Source organism: Zootoca vivipara, chromosome 7, assembly GCF_963506605.1.
Source record: "Zootoca vivipara chromosome 7, rZooViv1.1, whole genome shotgun sequence".
Classification (NCBI taxonomy): Eukaryota; Metazoa; Chordata; class Lepidosauria; order Squamata; family Lacertidae; genus Zootoca; species Zootoca vivipara.
The window spans coordinates 50772160-50787602 of record NC_083282.1 but is presented as its reverse complement, the minus strand read 5'-3'; the positions used below and the strand labels follow the sequence as shown (position 1 = coordinate 50787602).

The following is a 15443-nucleotide window of genomic DNA, read 5'->3' as shown; positions in this document are numbered from 1 at the left end:
TCTCATCTGGCAAAGTAGTACTCAGAGCAGTCATATGGACTCTGCATACATATAAAAAAAAATGCTGTGAAAATGCTTTTTTAAAAAAAACATTTTGAAAAATAAATTGACTTTTGCATAGCTCGGTGTTGCCATCTAGTGTCACACCTGTATATTGCACTTACAACACATTTAAAATGTTTTATTTGCAGAGAAAACCCACTGAAATCCATGGACTTTAGTTAGCCAAGTTATATATATTGATCTTAATGGGTCTACTGTGACCACCAGATACCATCCTAACACATTTTATTATGGCATGAAGTTTCATGGATTTGAGCCCACATCATCAGATGCAAATGTAGTTCATTTTCTGCCAAGTTTCAGACAACTGTGCATTTTACATATTGTGGGCTATCCAACTAGCCCTTCTGTGTTAACCATATGATTGCATCTTGGAAAGAAAAGCCTAAAAATTATCTGTGGATGTGCAGATTAAGGCTGCAATTTTGTCAACATTTACTTCACAGTAAATCCCAATGAATTCTTACTTTGGAGTAAGCATGAATAGGATGGTACAGCATAGCTGCAGTGCTGAACTTGCTTCGGAAAGACTAATAAAAAGATCACATCCAACTAGCCATGTAAAGCAAGTGGCTTTCCCCAAAGAATCCTGGGAATTTGAGTTTAATAAGGGTACTTGGAATTGTTGCTCTGTGAAGAATAAACCACAATTCCCAGAATTCTTTGGGAGAAATCATGTGTGAATCAAACTCAAGCGTCTCGCCTTTGCTGCTTTGCATAAGATGACGCCCCTACCAATCACTCTCCACTCCCAACACGGGTAAAGGGACCCCTGACCATTAGGTCCAGTCGTGACCGGCTCTGGGGTTGCAGCGCTCATCTCGTGTTATTGGCTGAGGGAGCCGGCGTACAGCTTCCAGGTCATGTGACCAGCATGACAATGCCGTTTCTGGCGAATCAGAGCAGCACACGGAAACGCCGTTTACCTTCCCGCTGTAGCGGTAGTCTTCTACCTATTTATCAGATTATCTACTTGCATTTTGATGTGCTTTTGAACTGCTACCGGTAGGTTGGCAGGAGCTGGGACCAAGCAACGGGAGCTCACCCCTTCACGGGGATTCGAACCGCCGACCTTCTGATCGGCAAGCCCTAGGCTCTGTGGTTTAACCCACAGCGCTACCAATTCCTCTCCACTCCCAACACGGGTGCACCGGCAAATACCGAAGAATGAGCTCCATTACTAAAGTCTTCCCAATCCAACGAATCTTCATAGAGATATGAAAAAATAACAATGTAACATGTTGCCAGATTTCTGGTTTGTATGGACTCCGCCCCCGCACCCCTTGCGCAAACCCACAGAAACCTATAGAGAAATTCTGAATTTTACCGTAGCTGTCATTTGGGCGGCCAAATAATTTTCAAAAGATAGCAGCAAAGATAGGATTCGTGCTCTTTGTAATTCGGGACTTGTTTCTTATTCTGACAAACGAATGCAGTTAGTTTCTGAACATTTATAAATGCAAAGTGTCTGCAGGCAAGCTTCTGTATGCTACTGGAGGAATTTAGGGAGATCGACTTTGGCTGCAATTTGGGGTGTTTTGCGTGAATCTTTCTCTTTTCTTTTCCTTTCCTCCTCAAAATCCAAGCAAGTCTCAGACCGAACCTCAAACTGCAACCCTGCAGAGCTGTCATAAAGCGCTGGTCTCAGCCACACATTTTCCAACTTCGGGAAAGGATGGTCGGCATTTGGAATTTGCATTGGCAGAGCTACTTTTCAAATGCTCAATTAGTCCCGAGTCAGGAGGAGGAGGAGCGTGAAGTCCCTTTGCCGCTAACTCTTAGTTTTCGGCGGGCACGACCCAGCTGCTCAATCACAGCTAAGGCTACCGTATCCCAGATTTCTTCGTTCATTTCCATGAACCGCGATCCATTTCGCCAATGTAAACCCGGAATGTTGTCATCCTGAAAAAGAGAAGCACCTCTCTCATTTTTCTTATCTCTGCGATCCCGCGGGTCTGGGCCGCTCTCGCGTTCCATCTGCGCAGGTTCCATCTGTAACCAGATTGGAACGAGGGAGCAGGAGGAGCCAATCGCCCCGCCTCCGGTATGCTAATAACGGGATTAGCATAGCCCGGACCACGTGAGCCACGCTCCAATGGTGTCGCGCAGGCCTCTGCCAAGATGGCGCTGACGCGGTACCGGCGCTTCTTGAAGCTCTGCGAGGAGTGGCCCGTGGAGGAGACCAAGCGCGGGCGGGACTTGGGCACTTTCCTTCGGCAGAGGGTGGCGCAGGCCTTCCGCGAGGGAGAGAACACGCAGGTGGGGCGGGGGCAACGCCCGGAGGGGGAGGGGGAGGAAGGTCGGCGTCCCGGGCAGCTGGTGGTCTCCGCATTATTTAATCCACATTTATGTGGCGTGTTTAGAGTGGCCACCATTGTTCTGGTAAAATACAGGGCGGTTTGTTTTTTTCATCTGGTGCTGAAGTGACTTCAAACCATTACAGTCTATTTCAAACGAACAGGATGGCCCCTCTGGAACGTGCACACATACCCTTGAATTTGTAAATCTGTCTGTGCTTGGCTACCCCGAGCTCAAGTACATGACCTTTTGCGCAGCCTTTCCAACAAGTGCATTTGGAGAGGATCCCTATCTTGGGGGGGGGGGAGCTCAAATACAGGGTGTAGCTGCATTTTGCATGAAATATGGGACAGTCCTATATTATACAGGACGGGTAGCAACCCATGTGTGTTTGTGCCTGTGCATGTGATGTGTGCATAGTGAAATGTTGAAGAGATGGCACAGGCCTTATTCCCAAATATAGTCATACTTTGGAAGCCAAACAGAATCGGTTCCAGAAGTTCGTTCAACTTCCCAAACGTTCGGAAACCAAATCACGGCTTCCTATTGGCAGCAGGAAGCTCCTGCAGCTAATTGGAAGCCGCGTTGGACGTTCGACTTCCAAAGAACGTTTGCAATCCGGAACACTTCCGAGTTTGCGGCGTTCGGGAGCCAAAACGTACGAGTGCCAAGGCAATCGACTTCCAGGGTACGACTTAGTTCTGTGTCTGCATTGAGGCTTACTCCCCAGGTAATCGTGCACAGGATTGTAGCCTGAATCAAGCAGGCCCTAGGGTGAGTCACACCTGTGCTCAGGGCCAGCCCAAGACATTTTAGCACCTGAGGCAAACCATTAAAGTGCTGCCCACACATTCCAGGCCAGGGAAGAAGGGGGGGGGGTGAAGATCTACACCAGGGACAAGGGGAAGACAGCTCTACATCGGTATATCGGTTTTTTTAATGTGTTGTTTTTAATTTTTTAGTTTTTATGGTTTTTATTGTGGGTATAATTGAGGAGTATTTGGTGTTGAGGAAGGTGCGGAGATGTCCATTTGGGCAAAGAAAAGGATCAGGGGTGATGATGCACCCCGGGACCCAGAGAACTACTTTAAAAATCCCAACCGGGGGGAGGGGAATCAAATAGCGAAGCCCCACAGCCCCATAGCAACAGAAGGCGCGTTCTGAAGCGCCCGAGCTGTTCGGGTCCATAAAAAACCCAGGAAGTGGCAAGGGGAAGGTAGGGGACTGTAAATTGGCGGGGGGGGGGGAGAGAATTGGCCACTGCAAATATCCGAGGTCTTAAACTGGGGAGAGAAAGTGTATGGTTGTTGTTTTTTTAAAGACGCAGAGGCTGGCAATCAGTCATAGTATAAAGCCTACGTTAAAAGGGGCACGACTGCCCTTACTTAAAATGGCTGTAGTAGCCTCGCATGTGACACAACGCCCACTAAATTAAAAAGCAAAAACCCCTCCCCGTGCCCCCAAGTGTGTGTTAGGGGAAATGATGAACGACTGCCTAATGCTGCCAGGCATTTATCAATGCAGCTGGCCGGGAGAGGCTTTGGGCTTGGGCTTTGGAGGTGGAATGGCCGTTTTGGTGGTCGGCCTACTCAGTTTTCCCTGTCCCAACTCACCTCCCACTGCTTTGGCTGACTCAGGGTCCTCCCTCCCCCACATGGGTATGTGTTTTCCCCTCCCTTTGTTGTGCCTCATCCCTGTGCCCCCCCCATTGTGAAAGGCCCTATTCTGTTTGTTTTTCCCTGCTTGGCAATGCTGCGGCCTATTGAAAAATCTGGGCCTTGTTGCTGCAAAAGGACTGTTTTCAGTTGGTTGCTGTGGAACTTAGTGATGTCATCTGGCGGCGCAGCTTTTGGATGCTGCTGGAGTCTTCAGAGCTTCTGGTGGTGATGTCTAATTTGGGCGCCACTTTTTTGTGTTTAATCATTATTTTAGGTGTGGCAGGTGTAGTTTTTTTTTGGGGGGGGATTTATGCCAGATCCCTCCCTGATGGGCAAGGTACGTTGTGGCCAAATTTGTTACATTATGGTTCAGCGGTTATGGAGAAAGACTGTTTCATCTGTGTGCACAATGCCTACATTTATATATATACTAGCTGGCCCTGCACGCGTTGCTGTGCGTTAGTCTGTGAAATGGAGGGTAATAGCCCCCCTTCAGGTCCCCCTGAGCCGAAGCGAGATACTGTGGAGAGGGTAGGTTTCATCCCTGTGTGTCCCGCCCCCCCCCTGTTCTGACCCATTACCTATCCCTGCCCCCTATTCGGCCCCCCATCCCCTCCAGGCAGGCCCCTACCTCCACTTGGCAATGTTGGGCCTTGTTGCTGCAAAAGGCCTGTTTTCAGTTGTTTGGGCCTTGCTGCTGCAAAAGGCCCGTTTTAAGTTGGTTAGGGCCCTGCTGCTGCAAAAGGCCTGTTCATGTCGTGTGTCTCTGCTGAGGTCTTCAACACCTGCTGGATGGATGGATGTGAGTGGTGGATCTGGTGGTGGAGGCGGGGTTTGTGGGTGTGGTGTAGATTTCACAGGAACTGTGTACTGTGGGAGGAAATCCACTTGAGGGCGCTGTTTTACTTTGTTGAAAAAGAGGCTTGTACCTGCGGAGGTGTGAGATGTGTGGGTTTTTTTTCCTAACAACACTCGGGGAGTGGCCTGGATTGTTGTGTCAAAATTTCAGGACGATCGGTCAAGCGGTTACGGAGAAAAGTAGAACCCACACTTTCATGATTTTTACATTTTTATATATATAAAGGTAAAGCTAAAGGGACCCCTGACCATTAGGTCCAGTCGTGACTGACTCTGGGGTTGCGCGCTCATCTCGCATTATTGGCCGAGGGAGCCGGCGTATAGCTTCCAGGTCATGTGGCCAGCATGACAAAGCCGCTTCTGGCAAACCAGAGCAGCACATGGAAACGCCGTTTACCTTCCCGCTGTAGCGGTTCCTATTTATCTACTTGCATTTTGACGTGCTTTCGAACTGCTAGGTTGGCAGGAGCTGGGACCAAGCAACGGGAGCTCACCCCGTCACAGGGATTCGAACCGCCAACCTTCTGATCAGCAAGCCCTAGGCTCAGTGGTTTAACCACAGCGCCACCTGGGTCCCTGTTTTATATATATAGATACCGGTAGATATATTGTTTGAGACCTCACTCTTTGTTTACTGGGACTTGGTGCCAAGGGGCAGAGCAATCTATACCCCACTTGCAGTGGGCTGGGAAAACTAAGCTAAATGGGCAGGAGTGCCATTGATGGGATATCCAGTAACAGTGCGGAAGATCCCCACATGGGGTATTCCTGGGCTTGAGCCAATCTCACTGCTGCTGTGCAACAGCATCAGGCCCAATCCAATTGTATGTAGCAATTGTACTTCCCCCTCCACCTCAGTCACTGTTCGTACCAGAGCTCTGGATGCAGTACTAGCCAGCAGGAGCGAGGATTGAGTTATATAGCTTTAATGTGCAGGTTGCTTCACTGTGTGGGTTTTTGACCATTCAAAATGAGAAGATTGCATTGGAAATGGGGTGGCAAGTTTGAAAGTTCTTCATGTTTCTTCCTATGTAAAGTGGGATTGATCTCCACTGCAACATGTGGCAAGGAAGGATATAAATGTAATTATGATATCAGTTGCATGAAATGCTCTGATAAACTGTTCTATGCAGGAGTAAATGATTGAAGTGCCGTATAAAAATACTTAGATAAATTCACTACTCCCCAAGCCACTTACTATGACTGCTGGGTAATGTCCATAGACTCTGTTTTTCTCTGGATTATAGCACAATTTTTCAAAAGACCCATCCCTAGCTCTCAAGAAACAATCACATGGCTGTGGCTTGAATAGCAAATACCAGTATAAGAGAGAATTTTGGCAAGTACATTTCAACATGCAGTGGTGAAAAGAGATGCACATGTTGAAATCCCCTCTTTTGACTGACTCCAGTACAATATACTCTTATGTGTATTATCATCACAGTGCTCTACAAATGGGTATAATATTAATTCTTACATGGAAGTTCATTTTCAAAAATTTAGTATATGATGTGAACCTTGGTGCAGTGAGGATCTTGAAGTTAGGGCCAGATGAAATGAATAGTAGGTATCTGGATTTGACTTAATGCACCCAAAGGCTATATACAGAGTAAAACAAAGACAGTCTGAGCCAGGTGGCGCTGTGGGTTAAATCACTGAGCCTAGGGCTTGCCAATTGGAAGGTCGGTGGTTCGAATCCCCGCGACGGGGTGAGCTCCCTTGCTTGGTCCCAGCTCCTGCCAACCTAGCAGTTCGAAAGCACGTCAAAATGCAAGTAGATAAATAGGAACCACTACAGCGGGAAGGTAAACGGCGTTTCCATGTGCTGCTCTGGTTTGCCAGAAGTGGTTTTGTCATGCTGGCCACATGACCTGGAAGCTATACGCCGGCTCCCTCGGCCAATAATGTGAGATGAGCGCGCAACCCCAGAGTTGGTCACGACTGGACCTAATGGTCAAGGGTCCCTTTACCTTTTACTTTACCCAAAGGCTATATACAGAGTAAAACAAAGACAGTCTGAGCCCACAAGGTTACAATCTAAAAGACACAACACAAAAACAAAAAAGGGGAAGGAAAGGAAGAGAAAAATAAAGAAACTCAGGGACCAGTTCTTAAAGTTAGGTAGTTTTTATAACAATCAGTTTCATTGGAAACAATTCAGGGAAGGAACGTGCCAAATGGCAGCTGGTCTCTTAGCTGAACTGATAGCCCTCTTTCTGTGCTGCAGTCAAGTGCCAAAAATTGTTAGGTTCCCCAACCCTCCAGGTTGATGCCGGTTTAAAACCAGGTTCACATTGTTTGCGGGATATATCGGCTTTTCCAGGTTACCAGTACTTAAGTGATAAGAGACCATTTCTATGGCTTTGAGCTTTTCTTGATTTCAAGTCATGATTTGTTCAGCACTTAAAATGTTTTGGAGTCAATTCTTAATGCCTGGGACATCAATGTATGTATGCATTGAGATAGTACATCACCACATAATGGTCTCCATGGAAGAAGAATGCATACTTTGCAAATATTAATGAAGTAAATCTATGGCAGACACTCATTTGTAAGAGTCACTATCTTCTGAGCATCCTCAGAGCAGGACTGTTCTGTTACTTTTGTCTTCTGCATGCATTTCAGAACATGCTTTCCCACTTTTTTTGTGCTCAGAGCAGCTGATTCCTACCTTAATTTTCCAAAACTGGCATCGGTTTTGAAAAAATTAAATTGATGCTTGCAGCGCTGATATCAATTTGTATGTATAAAATACTTTATATAGTAAAGAGATTATTATTTTTTGCCAAATAGCAGGAGGGATGCATAAAGAGCAGAGTCGGAGATATAAAGGTACTTTGTAAGTCTAATGTCTGTTTTATTCATGTGTAATGAGATGTGCTGGGGCATTTTTTCTTTTTTGAAAAGCTATTTCTGCTTTCCACATGATAGCTGCAACACTATCAGGGTTTTTCAGTGTGAATACAAAAATATGTAAAACTCAATATTATACAAGCGGCCTGCCCCATTTTTCTGATTTGAACACTGGCCAATATCTTGGGCTGTGGAAGAAAAGAAACGTCATATTATTCTGACTTGCATAATTCATGCAGCCGATTATTGCTTTCCAAGATGCCGTTTGGTCATTACATGACTAGATATCATTCTTGTAGTTTGTCACATCCCACCCATCTCTCATTAAAAACATATATTTATGCATCATTTTTTTCTGTCTGAGAAGACCAAGTACAATATAATAAAACTTAGAAATGAATATGATAGTTACCTTCCACATGACCTTGTAGTGTGCTTTGTCCTCTTATCTAGTACATCTGGGCCACAGTTATTGACAGTATCTTGGATTGAATGCATTTTTTCCCCTCTGTGAAGAGGTTTGCTCATGTTTGTTGATCTGTTTGGCATATTTTGGAGCTGTTTATTCTGCAAACACTTCTTTGCAGCACATCAGTGTAACGCAGTGTGAAGAAATCCTGTTTATTTGAATTAAGTTGTAATGGGTATTGTGTAATGTGTTCTGACACTCGTATTGTACTTTGCATTGTAATGTATTCGATGTAGGAAGTTTTCTGTCTGGTCTGGTGAAAACTAGTTTTAACTGTTGCATGGGGCCTTAACTGACAGCCGAGAGAGAATCCTTAGTATTCGGGAGGGAGGGAGATTGATTGTGCATATTTTGTTTGTTGTGTGCAAGCTTGGAATTTTCAGTTAGACAGTGGGATTGGATGGATCGGGGCTTGAGTGGTCAGAATAAATGTGTGCAATATTGTGTGTGTATATAGATATATAAATGGCTGGGTGCTGGTCAGCAGTTAGTTAACTGGAAATTGCAGTGGGCTGGAGACTTGGAGTTAAGGGTGGTCAGTGACAGCAGAGGAAGGGGGTCAGGGAAGAAGGAAGACATGAGGGAGAGGTGGAATGCCTTGTTGGCTGATAACTTGCTGTGGGTAGCTGAATCCCTTGGCTTAGGCTGAGGAAGAAAGGGGAGAACCTGAATGTTGGTCTCTGGTGACTGGCAGGAGAGGGCAGATTTCCAGGGCAATGCAGCAAAACAAATCTCTTCAACAGGTCAGTAAAGGGTTGGAAGAAGAGGCTTCCAACAGTCCTCAGTTATAGTGTTGGTGAGGCTTAACTGGGGTGTAGAGAATACAAAAACAACTTGGCTAAAGGGCTTTAATCATAGAGCTCTAGAGTTGGAAGGGACCACAAGGGTCTTCCAGTCTAACCCCCCTGCAGTGCAAGAATCTTTTTTGCCCAATGTGGGTCTTGAACCCACAACCCTGAGATTAAGAGTCTCTTGCTCTACCAACTGAACTATCCAATTTACTGTTCCTTTAAAGCTATCTTAGCTGGATATAAGCTATTTGTATTTAAAGTGACAGTAAGAAGTTTAAAAAGTATAATCTAAAGATTAAGCGCCATTGTTGAAGTAACCAGAAAAACCTTTGCACTTGATAATCTTATAATAAATAAATGTAATTATCTTTGTTAATTATCTGTATCTGACTGGCTTTGTACCATGCCTTGTACCCCACAGTTATGGAATATTGGTAAGCAGGGTTCAAAGGAAATACAGTAAGTGAGACTGAATGGTGGCAGGGCCTGGGTTTAGAATTTGCCATTGACATGGGATTTGGGTTTTGTCATTTTTGAGTAAGTAAGAAAATGCCACCTTCTCTCAACAGACAGCTTCATTTGCTCACAGTATACTCAGGACTTTTGGGTTGATATGTGAAAGAGCTGAAGCTTAGATAGGTTTTTCCTCAAGGATGGACTTCTGATTGTATTTTAGCTCAGTGACTCTGTTAGAATAGATATGAAGAACAAAACTAGTTTGCATTTTAAAATGCAATGTCTAAAAAACTGGTAATATAAAATTTCTGTTCAATGGAAGTGTTGTTTACACTCTAGGAATAATTTCACTGTACTTTTGTACTCTTGCAGATTTCTGATCCAGTGACCTGCGATGAAATGTTTGAGAGTTTAGCCAAAATCCATACCAATTACTATAAAAACAAGGTAAGTCCTATCACTGTGGCCTGGTACCCAGTGTTAGAATCTGACAGCTGCCTCTGGGTTGTGTTTTGTAATCTTGATGCTAAGACCTTTATTATTTATCTTTAACAGGGGAAGCCAACATGGCGCCTTCTAGATCAGGCATCCCCAAACTTCGGCCCTCCAGATGTTTTGAACTACAATTCCCATCTTCCCCGACCACTGGTCCTGTTGGCTAGGGATCATGGGAGTTGTAGGCCAAAACATCTGGAGGGCCGCAGTTTGGGGATGCCTGATCTAGATGTTGTTTGACTCCAGCTCCCATCAGCCCTAGCCAGCATGTCCAATAAAATCATAGAATTGTAAAGTTGGAAGGGACCACAAGGGTCATCTAGTCCAACCCCCTGATAATTATCCCATTATCAGGGTTAATGGGAGTTGAAATCCAATAACATCCATAGGGCACCATATTGTCTACCACAGGGTCTTTGCTTTTTCTTGAGCAAGCCAGTTCACCTTTTACTGTGTAAATTGGAGTGGCAAACCTGTGGCTCTCCTAGTGTTAAGACTACAATTGCCCCAATCTTTTGCTACTGGCTATGCTTGCTGGGGTTGATGGGAGTTGTAGTCATGCATTAACCCTGATAATGGGATAATTATCACGGGGTTGGACTAGATGACCCTTGTGGTCCCTTCCAACTTTACAATTCTATGATTTGGAGGACCACGTTAGCCATCCCTGCTATTTCAGAAATGCATATATTGCTGAAACAGCAGTGAGCATGTTCATGCTGTAGCATTCAGCAAATTTACTTCAGCATGCAATTTTGATGCCATTATGAGAAGAAAGATTAAAAGAACATTGTTCTCAGGGGAAGCGGGAGGCTGCTGTATTTATACAGTGGACACTTGGGTTGCGAATGTGATCCATGCGGGAGGCACGTTCGCAACCCGCAGCACCGCATCTGCGCACGCACGTGTCGCGATTCAGTGTTTCTGTGCATGCGCGAGCGCCGAAACTCGAAAGTAACCCGTTGCAGGACTTCTGGATTCGGCATGGTGCGCAACCCGAAAACACACAACCTGAAGCGGCCGTAACCTGAGGTATGACTGTATGTTTTTTCTGTTTGTTTGCATAGTATCCACGTTTGAAAGATACAAGCTTTACTGGGGTGACAGTTGAAGAATGCAAGCTAGTCCTTGCAACAGGTATTTGGGCAAACTATACTTTATCCCTTTAGTGTTCTGTGTCTGGTTGGCTAAAATGATTCAGCTGCCCTTTACATCCTCTCTGCTTTGCGCACAGGAGTTTCCTCCCTCCCTCCTTCCCATAAATAGCCTTCCCATGAGCAAAACATTATGCAAAAGCTGCTTGTAATGCACCAATTTGTACTATTGAATACTTCCATGTCCACCTGACCATGCTAATACTGCTCTCTTGTTTCTCATTGGCCCTGTTTTGCCTCCAATCCTTTCAGTACAGAATTGGGGTTTTCAGCGTTTAATTGCCCTGCATTTGAGACACACAATTCTGAAGAAGGGAGTGTGTGTTCCCAGAGCTAATGAGCCTCAAATTAAGACTCCCTGTCACTCCCAGAATAGACATCAGTAATCAACTGTTGCTTTCCATTCTTCGTGCATTTGGGAACAAAAAAATATGATAAAGAACAGTCTAAATTAACCCGTGTAGAAGATGCTTTCTCTGCTTGCTTTCACTTTTTACAGATCAAGAGTTTTCTATTATACTATGATTTATCTAAGCTAACTGTATCGAGACAAACAGCCTTCATAGAACAGTAAATGTAAACATTTCTGAAGTGTCCTGAAGCTAAATAGCGGTCTTATGTTCTAGCTGCAGTGCATTAAAAATGCTAGTCTTTGCTGGCTCGACATGTACTGTTCTGACTAAGGAGAGCAGGTCTGCCCCGGGCAGCGAAACATAAACTTATTGAGATGGAAACGAATGGTCGTTTCACACCTTATGGTTTTTAGAGTGTACTTTAAATGGAATGGTTGGACATGATTAATGTGAGTATTCAGGCATGTGAACTGCACAGGCACATGCGCCAGGGAACTAGGACTGGCTGTGGCTTCCTGTCACATGTACACATGATGGCAAACTTGCATATATCACCATGTTACTGTTTAAGCAGCTTCTTAAAGAAAATTGTTTTTATAATGAAAACCCTATTATTTTTTGTCTGTTCCAACTTCCTCTAAATGCAGCTAGCTTGAAGCAGATGGAAGAAGCAAAGAAAGGAAAATGGACAAAGTTACGTGAGAAATTTTCTGCCAAGAATCCTGAAGAAGATTCCAAATGATAACTTTGTGACACTAGCCAATTTCCCTAAAGCATTATATTTTGCCTCCTTGAAACAGAGGTTTGTTTGTTTGTTTCGTTTGCTTACCTAGGGTGCTGTCAGACTTTTTAAAGCAAAGAGATCTGGTTTTGACATCTCATCTCAGAACCATTTCTATCTCAGGGAAAAATGCTTCAGTATTGGTGAAGTTTTCTAGAATGGGACAAGGAAGCCCCTCTTGATGACAGTGGTTTATAGGAAGATGTTAGAAAGTCTTTAAATATATTGATGTGGTTGCCACTCTTTGGTATGTCTAGGTTTTTGCATGTTCTTTAGGGAAAGGATATATGCTGTTGAACACAGCTGGTATGCTGGGACATCACTGAATTGTATTTCATGGCTTTTTTAGAATTGAGGATTCCCAAACAAATACAGGCACTATAGCATATAGATATGTGGTCTTGTGTGTTTTACTGAAATGCCACCACTTAGTCAAGGAAGGCACAACTGCCATATGTTGGTGCAAAATTGTTGCAGTAGAGCACTCGTTTTCAAGCTATTTGTTCTGAAGAATACCAGTTTTTGCTGTAAAAGAAAAAGGGTAATAGTGGACAAGTTTCTAAAAACAAATGGTTCACCATATTCTGCCCCTGCAATACAAGCAACATCTGTTCTCATCTAGGATGAGAAAACAGTTAAGAGCCAGTAGGTCTTCCAGCATTCTGAGCAAACATGGAATTCACCCCAGAATGAGCCTAGGAACACCCTGGAATCTTGTGGCAAGATTAGTTGGGCTAGTCAGAGCATTTCATGAAAACCTACCGAAAATGATATGTCTGAAATATTTGCTTAAATAGCTTCAGTATCAAGCAGAATCCAACTAATCCAACAAATCTTTTAAAAATCTGCTCAGTCATATTAATGTCCGACAAGTTTGTAGCTTTACCAACAAGCATATCAAGAGATGATTCCTTCTCCCTTCCATTTTATTTTATTTGGTTCTGTTTGTGTTAACTTAAAAAAGTTATCACATTAAAACTTAAAACAATATTTGTAAAATATTCCAGAGCAAGACAAATTGCAAAGCTGCATTCTTGATTAATGAAATCCCCCCCCCCCTCTTTCAACCTGCACTGTAAAATGTACCCTTGAGGAACACCCTGCTTGGGTCAGAAAGGAATGGAAAAGTATATGCAGGCTGGAACAAGAAACTGTCATAATCTCTCCCTAATCATCTCCCTCAAGTGGCCACCCTCACAGTTAGACAAACCTGTACCTAATGTACTCTGTTTTATATTATAGTTGAGTTTGAGTTGTAGCCTGGCTGTTGAAGTCGAACTTGCAATGCTTCTAAATGGTTGGGGAAATGCTCTGGGGCAGTGTATGTTGGTTAGGGAAATTCTAAAACAGACTTTCACAATGTGGTGCCCTTCAATTCACAACAGCCCCAGCCAGCATAGCAGGGCTCATAAGAAGTGTGGTTAATTTACATCTCAGGACTTTATGATGTACTCTCTTTTCTCTCCATCCTTCTCCCCAAACCTGTTTTCGTACACTAACTAATGACCCTTCAATGTCCATTCTGATGATAGTTGAAATATTACTGCTACCTTGCATTAGCCAACTGAAATAATCCAGTTATACCACCTTTTAACCTCCCTAGAAGCAGGCTAACGCCTACGTGTGTACTGTCTTCTAACCTATTGTGTGGGAAAGGGGGGGGAGAGATTGCTTTTTCACAGTGCAGCACGAACATGCAATCTTCCGCTAACGCTGATAAAAAGTCTCTTCTCTCCATGGTGCAAAATGCCATTGCATTTCTCAACAGTGGAGTCTGCCACTCATCTTCAGTTGAAGTGTTACGCTAATAGTAGATTTTCTTAGTTTCTTCTTGGGTTAGATAGGATTCTAGAGATGAAGAAAAATGCCAGTGACTCCAGGAAAAGTGAGATGACAAGCTTGTAAAGAGAGATCCATGTATGTTGAATTTCATGGACTCTGTTAAAATAAGTTAAAATATAGCAACTACTACTTGCTAGTAACAGTGTCAATCCTATTTGCACCTGGCTGCGAAGCCATCAAAATGTAGTGCATGGAGACAGATAACCCATGTTATAGCAACAGAGCTATCATAAGGAGCAGCAAAGCTCCCAAATGTATGGTAAACTATGAATCCGCACGAAAGCAACAAATCATACTAGTTGTCAGCTTCAGGTCTCTCTCTCTCTCGAATAAAATGCAATCAGCCCTACTGGAGATGAACAGAAGGTGGTGCCGGAACGCCAAAATATGAATCATCGTGACATGAATCGGCTTTCTTTGATGGATGAGATCTGTGCTGGCAACTTAGTACCAAATACCCTCTGCAGGAACTGCATATGTAAAGTAGTTTTTTAGCTTGGTGAAGTTAATTCTTCTGTCTCAGTGGTTCAGACTGTTCTGGACATCCACAAAGCCCATCCGCTGCCTTCGCTTCCTTTGCTCTGTCATCTGGAATATAAAAACGGGGTGTTTAAAAGATGATTTTCATTTCTTCAGTTGAATTCATAACACCATTATTTTATCAAATTTACAAGTGTTCTCTGCCACAAACCTCTGCAAGTTGAAGCTTGTGAGGTCTTTTGTTGGGTGTACTCAGCTAACGCATCACTCATGTAGAAATGTACCCACACTTCCCTGACCTACATGTTGTAGAGCAGGGAGGGAGGTAACAGCCACAGGCCAGGGGTGCCAACTTGAATAAAATATTTGGGGCGGGGGGCAAGTAAGCCCCACCCCGATTAATTACAAGACGCTGCAGGCACACACTATTTGAATGGCAATGCCTTTCAACTGGGGGGTGCTTAAAAATTTCAGGGGGGATTAAGCTGTCCATTCATCAGCTGATGCACAGAGAATTCAATCCATAGTTGCTCTCTCCCCCTTTGCCTGTGGGCCAACTATGACAGATGGGTGGTCCTGTTGGGTGGGGGAGATGAAGATGTGGCCCATCAAGGATCCCCACCCCCTGTTGTAAAAGGAGATCATTTAAGGCAGATGGTATGTTTGGGACAGTGCATCCTCTACTTTTAATCTTTTTTGGGCAACCTGCTATTAGCTTCCACCAAATAAAAGTTCTCTGCAGAACAGCATTTGAAAAGAATAACGGTGGCAATAGCTACAAGTTGGATTGTGTGCTTGGAATATATGAGAGAAATACTTTGAATCTCAGGGCTGGCAAAGGCTAGCTATTTGTCACATTGTGATTTGCAATCCTAACGTTTTATTTATTTAT

General features: G+C 44.0%; 2 protein-coding genes across 2 annotated transcripts in view; one reads left to right on the top strand and one right to left on the bottom strand.

Moving 5' to 3' along the window:
• The first annotated feature begins 1087 nt into the window (after positions 1–1087).
• LOC118089410 (ubiquinol-cytochrome-c reductase complex assembly factor 2) lies at positions 1088–12619 on the top strand. Its single transcript, XM_035124052.2, has 4 exons — positions 1088–2322; positions 9819–9893; positions 11009–11078; positions 12096–12619. The coding sequence occupies exons 1-4, from the start codon at positions 2185–2187 to the stop codon at positions 12188–12190; spliced, it is 378 nt and encodes a 125-aa protein (XP_034979943.1). The 5' UTR covers positions 1088–2184; the 3' UTR covers positions 12191–12619.
• The window catches only part of ITPR3 (inositol 1,4,5-trisphosphate receptor type 3), a 116814-nt gene continuing 113680 nt past the window's right edge, over positions 12310–15443 (bottom strand). Inside the window, exon 58 of the mRNA XM_035124051.2 lies at positions 12310–14659. Coding sequence (XP_034979942.2) covers positions 14591–14659 — 69 coding nt within the window. The 3' untranslated portion in view covers positions 12310–14590. The remainder of the gene's footprint in view (positions 14660–15443) is intronic.